We start from the raw sequence: 14,438 nt of genomic DNA, 5'->3' as shown, positions 1-14,438 counted from the left end.
GATACATTAGTTATATTTCTAATGAATATTAAAATTCATGCACCCCTTAAAATCATCTTGTATATCACCAGTAGAGTGTTTAGCACACACCCTGGAAAACAGTAACATGAAAATTTCTTGCCATGGAAATAAGGGATGAGGTTTGGAGTAGGGAAAAGTTAAGATAACTTCTCATGACTCTCCTTCCTACCAGATGTGTGCACTGCACGAATGAAAAAAAAAGAAGTATTTGTTTACTTTACATTGCTTTCTGAAAGAAAAATAAAACCCTTTTTAAAATACTGTAATCAAATGAATTTTATAGTCAAGGACTATGCAAAGTCCTGAGGGGACCCATCTCTAGTCTGTGTGATACAATAAACCCACCAAATGAAACATTTCATTGAAATATGCAGTTTTTATGAAGAAACAAGCACCCCCTAGAACCAAAGACTGATCCTGCTGAGGCTTTAGACATGTGGTATATGTGTGTGCACCTCTGTAGGTCTAATTTTCTTTCTTTCTATATAATCAAGTGACCTAGTCTCATTGGGTTAAGTTTCAACCACAAAACATCACTGTGTGCTTTTTGTTTTTTTCAAGATACACGTCACAACACACCAAGAAAGGGGGAACTTCCAGTGTCTGTGGTAACATCACTTGATAAACAGACTCGTTTGAACAGCAAGGGCCTGTTAGCCGTCACTATATAAAGCAGCAGAGGCATGGATTAGCAGATACTTGCCTGCTGAGGACCATGTGAGCAGCGGCCATCTCCACGCCAAGGCCAGACAAAATGCCAGGCGTGTTCCTCTCTGCTAATCCAAAGGAACTGAAAGGAACTGATCATTCGCTTCTAGACGACAAGACGCAAAAAAGGAGGCCAAAGACTTTGTAAGTTCATTAACTGCAAATTTTGACTTAGATGATCCTTAATGGCAGAACAACTGAAAATGAATGAATGGAAGAAAATACAAGCCTTTAGTTTACCTAGATCAGGGCAATGACCTGCTGTGAGTTACAAGTATATTCAGTTGTATTTAAAAATGAATCATGACAGGGCATTAAATGAGGTGGGAATTTTTCCAGACTTTGGCTCGTAAAAATTGGCTCACTCTTGATATAGCAATATGTTGTATCAGCTATTTTTATTCTGGCCTTATTCCTTGGAGAAGTTTGCTTCATGCTCTTTTCTTTTTACAAATAAAATGTATTCTTCTGAAGAAATATGAATATTTACTTTTGTGTCTTTTGTAGTGGAATGGACGTGAAAGCATACCTGAGATCTATGATCCCACATCTGGAATCTGGAATGAAACCTTCCAAGTCCAAGGACCTGTATGTACACTAAAACACGGAACTATCCCTATATAAGTGGCCTGTGCATTAGCTCTGTATTCTAGCAAGGCGGCAATGCTACACATAATGGACTTCATTTCTTTTAAGTAACAAGACTAATAAGATTAAGCTGCATTAATACCAATGTAATTTAAATACAAATGTGCATGCATAGATTTGCTACTTATTATACTGTTTGGAGTACATCTGGATTTTTTCACATTTTATTGGCAGATATTTTCATAACGATAGTAATTCTAAGCAAATTTTTGTTTTCTTATAGATAAATTTTAATAAAATTTATCAGAAGTAGAGTCTCAGTTTGTGAAGTTATCAAAATGCAGCAGCCATTCTGATTTCATTTGCGCTTACACACACAAAAATACTAATTTATGTAAATGTCGTCCCCTGTAGACTCTCTGCTGATGAGGTGAAGCAGTGGTCTGAATCTCTGGAAAAACTTCTTGCCAACCAGAGTAAGTACAGATGAACTATTGAATGTTTCTGGGTTTATCTCAGTATGCTAACAGATTGAATGGCTTCATTAAAATATAGTATTCTGGATGGGAGGGTGTGGGAAAAGTTGTACTCTAGCTGTTCTGTAGCACTGATAGCTTCAGCGTATTATGCCTCATCGTGGCATAATGTTGACACGGCACTCAGTTCTGCTACTGTCCTTTAGAAAAATTTGCCAAGGCAACTAGCTGTTTCCATGGATCATTATAGGAGCAAAATTTTAAATTATGCTGGGGTTCTGAAGTTTAGAGTTTTAAAAAGTAAACCAAACATCTCAACATGTGAACTGCTATTCTGAAAGCTACCTAAAGGATGTATTTTTGTACCACTGGATGTAAGGGGTAGGATTCACTCAGTCAATTAATAACTTTTTCCATTCATACATGCGTTGTCACTCATTCAGCCCAGGCATTTATGTGCAGGCATTTTAGAAGCACCAAGGACTCAAGAGTAAAGACACAGTGCCTTGCTGCCTTGAAGGCAGTTGAGACACACAGCATAAAACTGCATTATATATAACATGACACGTTATAACACAGATATGATAAAAAGACTTTTTAAACACAGAGTCTCACGGGGAGTTTCTGATGAGAGAAGGGAAATGAGATCAGCTTGTCTTAGCCCTCATCATGGGCATTGGGATCCCGTTGGGATTAGGACCTCGCTCAGGGGCATAGATGGGCAGCTTATCCCTATCCGGGGTGAGCCGATCCCCTTCTCCCTCCCCCGCAACACCCTACAGAGCCTCACGTGGGGATCAAGTAGTTCAACCTGGTTCATCTGCTTGTTATCTGACTTAGGTTATGATTCAGCCAAACAACGCTATAGAAAATGGCCCACTGAAAAGCCCGAATAACACTAGTAAATCCAAGCAGTATAGCGCACATAGGTAATATACAGGCCTCACATCTTTTGACTTATATGAGTTGGACAGAGAAATTATATTTGCTAATGATTAACATGATGTTCATGCCTCCTGTCAATATCTGATTCCCTAAAATACTCTGCACTCTGGCTGAGCTGGTAGTGTAAGAAAAGAGATTGTTCTGTAACCTGCAGAGCAGAATTGTAATGTAACAGCAGATGGAAGTGAAGCAGTCTCTCAGCCACCACTAAGCAGCTGTGTACCTGTGACAAGCGTGTCTGACCCCAGACAGACTGTAAACGAAGGGGTCCCTAAGGCCTTCCCACCTCTACAAACGGTGACACAGCCATTTCAGCAGCATCCACCTCTTCCCTTTGTACACAGAGAATATGCCACAGTACTTTTCTTGTAAATTTCTTCCAGTTATTCATTTATTGGCTGTGATAAATTAATTTATCTCACCCCTCACCCTTTCTTTTTAGCTGGTCAAGACGTCTTTGGGAATTTCCTAAAGTCTGAGTTCAGTGAGGAGAATATTGAATTCTGGCTGGCTTGTGAAGACTATAAAAAAACAGAGTCTGATCTTTTGCATTGCAAAGCGGAGAAAATCTATAAAGCATTTGTGCAGTCAGATGCCGCCAAACAAGTGAGTATTTAGTTCATTACCGTCGGTTTATATGTAAAGAAACTTAGATATAGAATAAGATTCAACATACTAGCAAGATGAAATCCTTTTTGAGTATTATGATTTTCACTGCTATATATTTAAGTGTATTCATATAGTTCAGTGCAATGATAATCTAATTTTCTACCCTTGTGAAAAGATTGGATGAAAGATTGATTTTGTAAAACAAGCTAATGTGATGGGGTGGGGTAAGGAGTACTGGTGATGCCGACCAGAACTGCATGTCAGGGGGTCCTTAATGAGCTAGCTCGTTTTGGATTAGGATAAAGTAGAGATTAGTGCAATACATGGATTGCAGCAGCAGAAATATTTCCAGTTAGTAGTAATGCCCACTTCCAGTTAAATATTCCTGGTTCAAGCAGCAAACGTCTGCACAAAGTGTCCTCTCCTCCTGTAAACCTTAAATGTGCACATCACTTTTCTTGATGCACGTATCACCTTACACAGATATTTAAAAAATAATGTCTGCCTCTTTTGCACCTCCCAAAGATATTATGAGCTAACTTGGAGCAAAGATATTTCTGCTTTTTTGTGCTACTTCTTTTTAACTCTTCCACACCTAGGATAAGGTATGCTTAGAATAGGCATTCAAGAGATATTTGAGCTGATTTAAATGAGGTTTTAAAGCCACTGTCTTGAGGTGCTTCAAAAACAACAGTGACATCATAAAAAATGCAATAAATTGGAAGTGCACATGAACTGATGAGGATTTCTTTTTAGATCAATATTGACTTTCACACTCGAGAATCTACAGCCAAGAAGATTAAAGCACCAACACCCACGTGTTTCGATGAAGCCCAAAGAACCATATATACTCTTATGGAAAAGGACTCCTATCCCAGGTTCCTCAAATCAAATATATACTTAAATCTTCTGAATGACCTTCAGGCTAATAGTCTAAAGTGACTAGTGCCGGCTGGAGGGAATTAAAGATGATATCAAGTACAGAAGGAATGTACCAGGATGGCTCCCTGGGGGAACACCTTGGCCTTTTTGGATGACTCACAGATCCAGGGGAAGAACCCATGACTCAGGACAGATTAACATGGAAGTTATCCAGGCTCAGGGCTGAAGAAGCGTGAGAAGAAAATTTAGCGATGGTAGAAGGAAGGAGATACTGTGGTACTGTCATAAAATACAGTGGACCTACGTATTAGAACATCCCTCAGAACTGAGAAGGCCGGGTAATGCTTGCTACGCAGAAACTGTGAATAAGGGTTTTGAAACTGGTGAAAACATGCTATAAGCTTCAAGGTCAACTGACATTTATGCTGCATATTGTTATACAGAGATTGCATTGAGCTGCTGAAATCTCTTTTACTTGGATGACTATTTGAGAAGTATGCGTTTCAAAATCACCATTTCTGTTATTGACACAAAGTTTTTCAGTGTTGGTTTGTTTGTTGGAGTGTTTTGGGATTGAAAGAGATGAAGAGGAGAACAATGTATTTAACTTAAGCTATTGCCTTAAAGTTGGGAAGTCAGAATATATTTGTAAATTAAATTATCACAGTGTCAATAATAAATGTGAGTTTTGTCTTAAAAACATAGAAGCAATTTCTGTTTACATTTCCTTGCCATATTTAAAAACTGGCATTTATTTTTCAGATTTAACAAAAATTTAAGCAAGGGCCTTCTACTTTCTATCACCTCTTCAACATCTAAAACTATCATCCAGTTAATCTTATATCTTGTGTATTACGTGTGTGTATTGGACAGAATTCATTAGTTTTCTCTCTGCTATCACAATGTATAAAGATCAAACAAATATAATATGCTCTCATATAGTCAAGCTTCAAACTGATGAGAAATTGAAGAAGTCTTTTAAAGAGGGATAGAAATTTTATTTCAAGAAGTCATCTAATTAACAACTAATAATTTATTGTGATTTAAAGTTTATAAAAGCCAGATGTATTTTCTCATTTAATGTTCATAGCAATCCTATGAAAGCTGAGACTAGTAAGATTAAATCACTACTTCCCAAATTTAGCTATCAAAACTACCTAGAATGTTAAAAAACAAAACACCTCTTTTGGGGCCCTATCCCAGACTGACTGAATCAGAATCCCCAAGGGACAGAGTATGAGGATCTATATTTTAAGAGTAAATTCCAGGCGATTCTGAAGATGCCCTGGCTATGCAGGGTTGGGAATCCTGGGGTTAAGAGACAGTCCCACTGCCAGGGATTTACACGTAAATTTTCTCACCACACAATTTGTGTTCCCTCTACTGTGCAACACTGCCCCCCAATGACCAGAAGACATTTCCTAAATCCTCAAGCCTTCAGCAGTCCTAGGCGTTACCTAAGCAGGAACATAAGACTGCTCTGGAGGATCATCTACAAAAGGATAATCAGGATGATGCACATTCCAGCATAGTCTATAGAGCTGTATCTTCCCATGCTCCCGTGTCCCATATATAATTGAATAATCAGCCACCACAGTGTAATACTCTGGATATTCTCAGTACAGGCTTGCCTATCATCAGGCACACAGCAATGACATGGGGCAATACGTAGAGAGGTTTAAAAAGTACTATTCTTGAATCGCCATGGGACAAAGTCCAAATTGTCTCTACCATAAGCTTAATTCTATGATTTAGCAGGTCAAAATATTGTAAGAGGCTTAGGAACGGAATCCAGTTTAATCACCATCATCACCATCATTCTCTCCCTTACTCATGCCATCACCAAATTCCCTCAATCCTCCTTCTACAATTAATGTGTGCAGTTGGTATGTCACTTGCTCTTTTTCTGCCCCCCCTGCGCTAGCGTAGTCTCTCATTGATTGCTCATTCATGCAACTTGTTTTCTTTCTTTCCAGCCTCTTCTCTTCAATCCATCTTCAATCCATCCTCTAAATAGCCACAAACATCACCTTCTGAGACACAGATCTGGCCCTGCCATTTCCCGTGACATACAACATAAAGTTCAAATTTCCTTTCTGGAATTCAAAACACTCCCAGTGAGACCTTCAGGGTATAATTCGTCTTACTCCCCTCTCGGCACCCTTCCTACCTGGACATCACTCTGGATCAACTGCCTTTTCTTGAAGGAGTCCTGATCTTCACTACCCTTTGGTTAATCTACTAGCTCTCTAAAATGCCTTTTCCTACCTCCTTCCAGTTTTCAAAGTCCAACCAATTCTTCAAGGCCCAGGTAGAATTACTCTTCTGTAAAGGCTTTCTAACACCTTACACCGCTATGTGGTTATTTTCAATAAAAACCGGAGGGGAACCAGGTCCATATAAACACAAGACACTCTGCTCCTATTTCTAGCACCACTGTCACATTAAATAGTCCAGGCCCTTCAAACTCGGAGGCAGTAGAAGTGCAACTGTCCAACACACATACTGGTCATAAAATGAATGCTTCTGGTCTTTGTCTTGATAAGATGCCATGTTAAAAAGCCATGCAGGGGCTTCCCTGGTGGCGCAGTGATTAAGAACCCACCTGCCGACACAGGGGACACAGGCTCAAGCCCTGATCCGGGAAGATCCCACATGACGGGGAGCAATTAAGCCCGTGCGCCACAACTACTTAGCCTGTGCTCTAGAGCCTGTGAGCCACAACTACTGAGCCCATGTGCCACAACTACTGAATCCCACGTGCCTAGAGCCCGTGCTCCTCAACAAGAGAAGCCACCACAATGAGAAGCCCGTGCACCGCAACGAAGAGTAGCCCCCACTCATCCCAACTAGAGAAAGCCTGCGTGCAGCAACAAAGACCCAACACAGCCAATAAATAAATAAATAAATAAATAAATAAATAAAATCTATTAAAAAAAAAAGGCATCCAAGTTTTGGACAGATGGTCAAAACAAACATCTAAGACATCTCTTCATTTTCAAAATGAAAAATAAAAATTGTCACCATGGCTGCATAGATTCAAGATATTGCAAAAAACTTGAAAAGATAAATTTCTTTTCATTGGCATTGTTTACTATGGTGTGGATGTTTTATTAGATCATTTACAGAAATATGATTAGCTCTACTGTTTAGAGAAATCTGGTCCAACTGCTCCATCTAAGATTCTCAGCTCATATGCTATGTTCTATTGTGATACTAAAGCAGTGGCAATCAACAATATGTATAATTTAAAACTAATTAATTTAAAAAATAAAAATAAATTTACTTTGCTCAGATGTATTTTATACTATTTCTAATACGATATGTATATTGTAGAAAAGTAGGAATCCGTGAAGGTAGAAATTAGACCCCCTGATGTCTAATAAAAAGTATATATTTACACATTTAGCTCATGTGGGATAAACTAAATTTCAAGTTTCTTTCATTCTGTGTGCAAACACAGTCTGTATTATATTAGGAGGAATCTTTGATGATTTATTACTGAGAAAAGAAATTCTGAAATATGTAAAGGGAAAATAGAGTAAATGGTGATTTAAACTACCGTAGATATAAATAATTGCTATTATACACAGAATTGTAGAATTTCCTCAAGACCGCATAAAACCCTATCTATAGAACCAAAAAAATACTCATCAACTGCAGAAATACCACCAACAGTTTTGTTGAGACCAGTATCTTAAAAGTGTTACTGAACCAAACTTGGATCCGTGCGCCCAATGCACAACAAAGCCAATCTAATGACACCAGCTTGTGGTGAAGGAAAGTACAGCGTTTACTGCAAGGCACCCAACATGGGGCCAAACAAGGAGAGCAGGAAACTGAGGCTCAAAAGACCCGAACTGCCCAGTGGCTTTCAGGGAAGGGTTTTTAAAGTCAGTGTTAGGAGTGAGGATTGTAGGGTGTCTGATCCGCTCATGGACGTTCTTCTGATTGGTTGATGGTGAGGTAATTGGGAGTTAACATCATCAACCTTCTGGTTCCAACCAGTCTTGGGTCTACATGCTTGTAGTCAGCAGGCATGTAACTTCTACCTGGTGGGGGTGTCAGTACCTGCAAAACGACCGAAGGATATGGCTCAGGGTATTATCTATAGCCCTTGAGGAGGAACTAAAGGTCCTTGACTCTTTAGTTTACAGCTAAACTACTATTATTTTATCTTGTTTGACTGTTTTCCTTTGTTTCTGTATTTTCTCACTTCTCTGATTAAATGTGTTCTTTGGAACTATGGGAAGGCCTAGGAGGCTAAAGCTTTTCTATAAACAAGAAGCTGAGGACATTAGGGAGAAGCGGTGGTCTGCCTTGGGAAGGCCCTACAAGGTTCTGCTCATTTTGAAAAGCTAAAAATGTATCATTCTAATGGCAAAATTTTGTGTCTTACTCTGTGCCTAACCTAAATGAAACTTTTCTACAAGTAAGTCCATGGCAAAATATAGAACCTTCTATGGATGTTTCTATATAAATATTCGACTGGGTATTTACCTCCTGGTGGCTCCTTTCACTTGAATTTGTAAACAGACCAAAGGGAAATGAAAGGGAAGGAGGGAGGGAGGGAGGAAGGCAAAGAGAGAGAGAGAGAGAGAGAGAGAAAGGAAACAAACTGGCTCAGTGTCTTAAATGTTTGTATTACCTTATGTCTCATTTGAAAACCTGAGTGCCCCAAAATGTCACACTTATATTTTATCTTCTCAAATTGAAATTTTAAGCCAAAAGGGATTGTGCTATAGTTTAGAATTGTCTACGTTACTTCGAAACTCCCATAGTTGATGGAAGATTAGGCTAGGAATTCGAATCCAAACCCAAAAGAACCAAATTTATTAAATCCGTGGGGACCTTGCCTCGACTTGGAATGTTACCATGTGGGGAAGATCTGTGGCAGTAGGCTTGATGGTTGAAAGAGAAGTCAAGCTCCTGGGATTAGGGAGCTGACTGGTTTACGTAAGAAGAAACGGTGCACTGTGAGCACGTTTTAGATTTAGAAAACTGCGCTGGCCACGTCAATCACACTTCAGAATTAAATGTTCTCCTCGTCCTTCCTCTCTCTCCTGTCCAACTCCAAGCAGAGTCAGAGGTCTAGGATCCGTGTGGCTGAGTATGTACAAAAATTCCAAAGAGTTTAGGGACATTCCAAGTAGACGCTCTCATGTCACTCAAGAGAAACAGCAACTTCCCACTTCTCAAGTGAAAAATGCAAGCCTTCCAAAAAGTTCTTTAACTGCAAGTTTTCTTAGCAAAAAAAACAGTTACTTAAATAATAATGCATTATAATAGACAGTAGATTTGTTCATCCAGGAAGAATATTTGCTTTTGTTCTATATTTAATGTGCACTTTTACTTATTATAATATTAGCTGGCTGATTTCTCCATCTTTTCCACAGGAAAGGGATAACTGGGGTGGATCTTGAAGAATAAATAAACCCCAACCAGGGAAGAAAGAGGGTGAGAACATTTCAGGAAACAGTCTGTGAAAAAGTCAGGAAATCAGGAAAAAAAACACTCTGTGTTCAGCAACGGTGATTTATTTAGTGTGGCTGGAACACATGGCGGAAGCGAGAGGGCTGGAGGGAAAGCTCAAAAGGTAGTTTAGGGCAGGTTCTGAGAAGAGACACAGTCCATTCGAAAGAGTGTGAGTTTCATCTTTTATATGACAGGTCACCACTGAAGTTTCAAGCAAATGAGCAAAAGACATAACTGCTTGTGCTGATACACAAGTTACTTGTTGAGTCTACACCAGGACTCTCTGAGATAAGCACTCTTAACCTCATTTTATTGATCAACAAATGTCCAACCAAAAAGGTGAAAAAAGTTATCTAAGGACACAGAACCAGGAAGTAGCAGACCCAGGGTTTGAGACCAGGTATGTATGTTTCCAACGACTGCATTATCTCATGCTTCCTCCTGAAAGTGGCAGGATTACTTTGTGTCGTAGAAAGCTATTTCTGGATTTTGTGTGGAAGACAGTTACAAAGGAAGGCATAACTGAGGAAGGAAAGCCAAACATGAAACCAGTTCTGTAGTCCAGCAGGAGAGAATCAGGGCAGAAATCAAGGCAATGGGAGAGAGAGGGCAAATAGATAATACTTGGTGAGCAATTTGCTGTGAGGAGTAATTGAGGGAGGGGAACACAGGATACCTCCGGGGTGTCTAGCTTGGGGCCTCAAAATCACAGCAAAGCCCTTTCCGGCTCAATTTTAAACATATCACCTTTGAGGTCCTTCAGCTGCAAATGTGCATTGAACAACTTGGAAACAGAAGAGGAGAGCCCTGGAGGAAGATTAAGGCATACGCTTCTAAAAGGCTCCACGTGCAAAATAAATTATGCAGCGCTTTCAACACGTTAACAGTTTATTCACAATGAACCTACATATGAAGCATTCCACATGTCTTTCCTCAAAGCTCACTTTCTTCTTGGACAAAACTAGAAGCTTGCAAGCTCTCATCCAGGCTGAGAACCAAAAGCAAGGACCAAGACACTCAACAGACTTGCAGGAAGAAACTGCTCTAAGTTTGAGAGCACCTGTTAAAGACAGAAGACAAAACTGACGTGTAGGATCCAGGTGAAAGAGAGGGGCAAAGCAGCTGTCAGACGGAAACAGAAACTGCCCTGGGGATGAGCGGCACCCCAGCGGGAAGGAGTGTGATGACAGCGACTCTCAGGGAGGAATCCTGTGTCCTTAGATGGCAAGCCTGGCCCTTAGCTTGACAGTGGGTCATGTGACTGGTGGAATGTTCTAGTGCTCACTTCTTGTTAACAGAGACAAGACAGAGGACAGGAAACCTGAAGGTAGCCACTCTCTTGGCACATTTTTTCCTTCAGTCATTCTTACTTTAAATCCTCAAAATAGGTGAGGAGTCTACCCTTTATTTCTGGATAGAGAGAAAAAAAAAAAAAAAGGCAGGAATATAGTGGGTTTCAGGTATTGTCCTATCCTTGCCCCCCAAACTGTCTGTTGCTATTCTAGTCAAACCTAGAAGGTGAAAGTTCAGTGGGCTTGTTTTAAATCAGTAAAACTGACATGCTCACCCCTGGTCTTAGCTTTCATACTCTGCCTTGAAACCCTCAGCTTGAATTAGCTATAAAAACAGATTGTATCCCTAGTCTTGTGCTTTTTTCCTTAAATCTGTCAGTTAATTCAGGGTTTACAAATGACCCACTGTGAACAAGTAAAGGGTAGAACATGTTCCCATATGAAGAACTGAATAAGATACTTCCTAGAATGTTTATTTGGCATGATTTTGACTAGAATGATCATAATTCGCACTATCTATGGGGGTAATTAGGAAGTGCCAAAGTTGAGGGGAAGAAAGCACAAAATATTCCTTGTTCAGAGGTTTCTTAATTCATCTTCAGAATGCTAGGCTCCACTTTACACTTCTAGAATCGAGTCTAGACGCTTGCTTCCTTGATAGACTCCCCAGTTAGTGACACCTGCTATGTGCCGAAAGCTATGCGCGGTGCCAGGGAAACAGAGATGACTAAGATACAGCCCCCGACGAGTGAGAGGCTCACAGTGCTCTCGGGAAGAAAAGCGCGGAAAGAACTGCAGACAAATAGACTAAGCATTTGGAGAGAGGTGAGGAAGACAGTCAAGTAAGGCTGTCTGAGAGAAGACCTCCCCGGCGGCTCTCTCCAGGTCCCTGGTGAAACGCCAAATGGGACTGGTGCCCCCCTCCTCCCCTAATGGGAAAGGCTGTGCGGTACCAATTTGCCAAAAGGTCTCCAGGTGCCCCCAGCTCCGTATGCAGCTTCCATGGGCATCGACTCACATCAAGTATGTCTCCGTTAGCAAGTTCTCTCTTTCTATGGTCATGAACTCGGTTGGATGCTACGTGTTCCCTTCCAGAGTGCCTATTAAAGAGCGAGCAGTGAAAGCAGCCTAGACCTTCTCTCCACAGGATGCTGGGAGGCTAAGGAACCACGGACCTCCTGCCCTTCTGCTCCTGTGGAATTCTTGGGGTCTGTCCCAGCCTCCTCTCAGCAGACAGGAAAATGTGCCAAGTGAACTCAAAGGAGGGACTAGTAATTCTGTCCTGGAGGAAGGGTATGGCTTCAGAGAAGGGACAGATGCACAACAAAGTGTGGATTACACTCAAAGTAACCCAAGTTACTTTGTGAACTATTATTGGATTAATTGCAACCTCTGAAACTCACAAACAAATGTAAATTCTGGCACTACTGGGTTACGAAAGGGCTGGAATAAGTCTGTCCTCTACTTACTAGTATTACTTTGCTCACATCGATATCTTTTTGCTTTAGCCATTATTATTGTCCCAAAATAATGACTTCATTTTCTCTTTCCTTATAGGAGGGTGTGATAGAGACTGCTTAGATGCTCACCAATCTCAGGCCCTCCCTGGACAAACCATATTTCCCAGACCCTCTTAAGGTGAACGGCAAATATAGAACCTCCTATTGGGTTGGCCAAAAAGTTCATTCGGGCTTTTCCATAAGCTGCTTTTTCCAACAAAACATCCCGAACTTTTTGGCCAACCCAATGTGAACGTTTCTACATAGTCGGTATTTGGGTATATACTCAGTAGCTCTTTTAGTTGGATTTGGTCTTTTTTCTTGAATTGCAATTTGATATTTTCCCTTGAATTATTAGGGCCACAAAACTGAGCTCTGTGTGGAGAGCAAAGGGATGGGCACCAGTTCCAGGACTGCCTAGAAGACCCCCAGGTTGTCTCTCGCTTCCGCACGTGCACTGCCAGAAGCAAAGGGCTCTGAGGTTGCAAAGCCACATGGAGGAACTGTCAAACTCCAAACAGTCATGCAACCCACAGCTGGCACTCGTGTAAGTGACAGCTAAACGCCTCTGAAGGTCTAGCAATGATCCGTTAGAGTGATTAGAGAGTTTTATTCTGATACATCCAAAGACACTGATAAATGTTTAAGTTTCCTTCAAAAAGAAACAATTCTGGGCTTCCCTGGTAGCACAGTGGTTAAGAATCTGCCTGCCAATACAGGGGACACGGGTTTGAGCCCTGGTCCCGGAAGATCCCACATGCCATGGAGCAGCTAAGCCCGTGCACCGCAGCTGCTGAGCCTGAGCTCTAGAGCCCGCAAGCCACAACTACTGAGCTCACATGCCACAACTACTGAAGCCCACGCGCCTAGAGCCTGTGCTCCACAACAAGAGAAGCCACCGCAATGAGAAGCCCGCGCACCAGAACGAAGAGTAGACCCCGCTCACTGCAACTAGAGAAAGCCCGCGCGCAGCAGCGAAGACCCAACGCAGCCAAACATAAATAAATAAATAAATAAATTTATTAAGGAAAAAAAAGAAAGAAAGAAACAATTCCTTTTTCATTTAGAGAGCTATATGGAGCCATCCTGGAAAAACCAGGGCAACATCTCCATCAGAGTGCAGCGTTATTCAGCTCCCATGTGAGGCAAAGGTTATCTCTCTGACCTTGTGATGTTCTTCAAGATAGAGCTGCCTGGAAAAGAGGATGTAAGCTATGGATGAGAACAATATGTGAAAAGCTTATTTCAGATGCAACTGAGAATAGAAAATGCCAAAAACAACACAAAAAAGGGAGGCGAGGACTAAGAAGCAGGAAAAGAATAAGTGATGGAAAATTTTGCAACTGATAAAAACATTAAGTGAAAATGAGTTGGCCAGGCTGCATGTATTTTCAACTCATTTGCTTTGACTCCATTTAGGGCTATGTACGACAGATATTGATATAAATCCTCTGAGGTTTAAACTGGCCAATCACCAAGTAAAAGTCAGGATTCCAAACAAATGTTGTATGCGGCTCTGGAAAGCAGTCCTGTGGTTAAGCTGGGATTCAGACAGGAAGTTGTGAATTCAGTGCATACCGGGAAAACTAGAGGGGTGAACTCACCGGGGCCGATTTCCCTGAAAGACCAAAGAACCACGTAGGAAACAATTCATCCTACGAGAGTTTCAGGATGCACAAATCTGGCCTAAAAACGGTGGGTCAGAGCTGGAGGAAACGAGTACTTTAACTACACCAGGTGCCTGACGCTCAGATTGCCCTTTGTTGCGGGTCCAAAATCTGAGGGAGAGGAGAGAGCCATAAAAGAGTGACGACACTAAAAGGGCAAATGCCCTGGAAACCTTTGAGAACATACACGGGAACAGGGGATTGCTCAAGGGATGCTAAAGCACGCTCCTCACTGGAGTTAGGAGCAGAGCGCTGACAGGACAGAGCACACTGACT

General features: G+C 41.1%; 1 protein-coding gene and 1 long non-coding RNA gene across 4 annotated transcripts in view; one reads left to right on the top strand and one right to left on the bottom strand.

Annotated features, from left to right (window-relative positions):
• The window catches only part of LOC114899939, a 254,687-nt gene that overhangs the window by 36,166 nt on the left and 204,083 nt on the right, over positions 1 to 14,438 (bottom strand). The gene's annotated exons all lie outside the window — the stretch shown is intronic.
• On the top strand, positions 466 to 4,929 carry RGS1 (regulator of G protein signaling 1). Its single transcript, XM_029231123.1, has 5 exons — positions 466 to 873; positions 1,237 to 1,317; positions 1,732 to 1,793; positions 3,181 to 3,344; positions 4,104 to 4,929. Exons 1-5 carry the CDS (start codon positions 776 to 778, stop codon positions 4,287 to 4,289), a joined length of 591 nt encoding a protein of 196 aa, XP_029086956.1. The 5' UTR covers positions 466 to 775; the 3' UTR covers positions 4,290 to 4,929.

Source organism: Monodon monoceros, unplaced genomic scaffold (assembly GCF_005190385.1).
Source record: "Monodon monoceros isolate NGI ecotype Baffin Bay Population unplaced genomic scaffold, NGI_Narwhal_1 Super_Scaffold_18, whole genome shotgun sequence".
Taxonomy (NCBI): domain Eukaryota; kingdom Metazoa; phylum Chordata; class Mammalia; order Artiodactyla; family Monodontidae; genus Monodon; species Monodon monoceros.
Note: the sequence above shows the minus strand (reverse complement) of the source record. Positions and strands in the feature narration are given on the sequence as shown.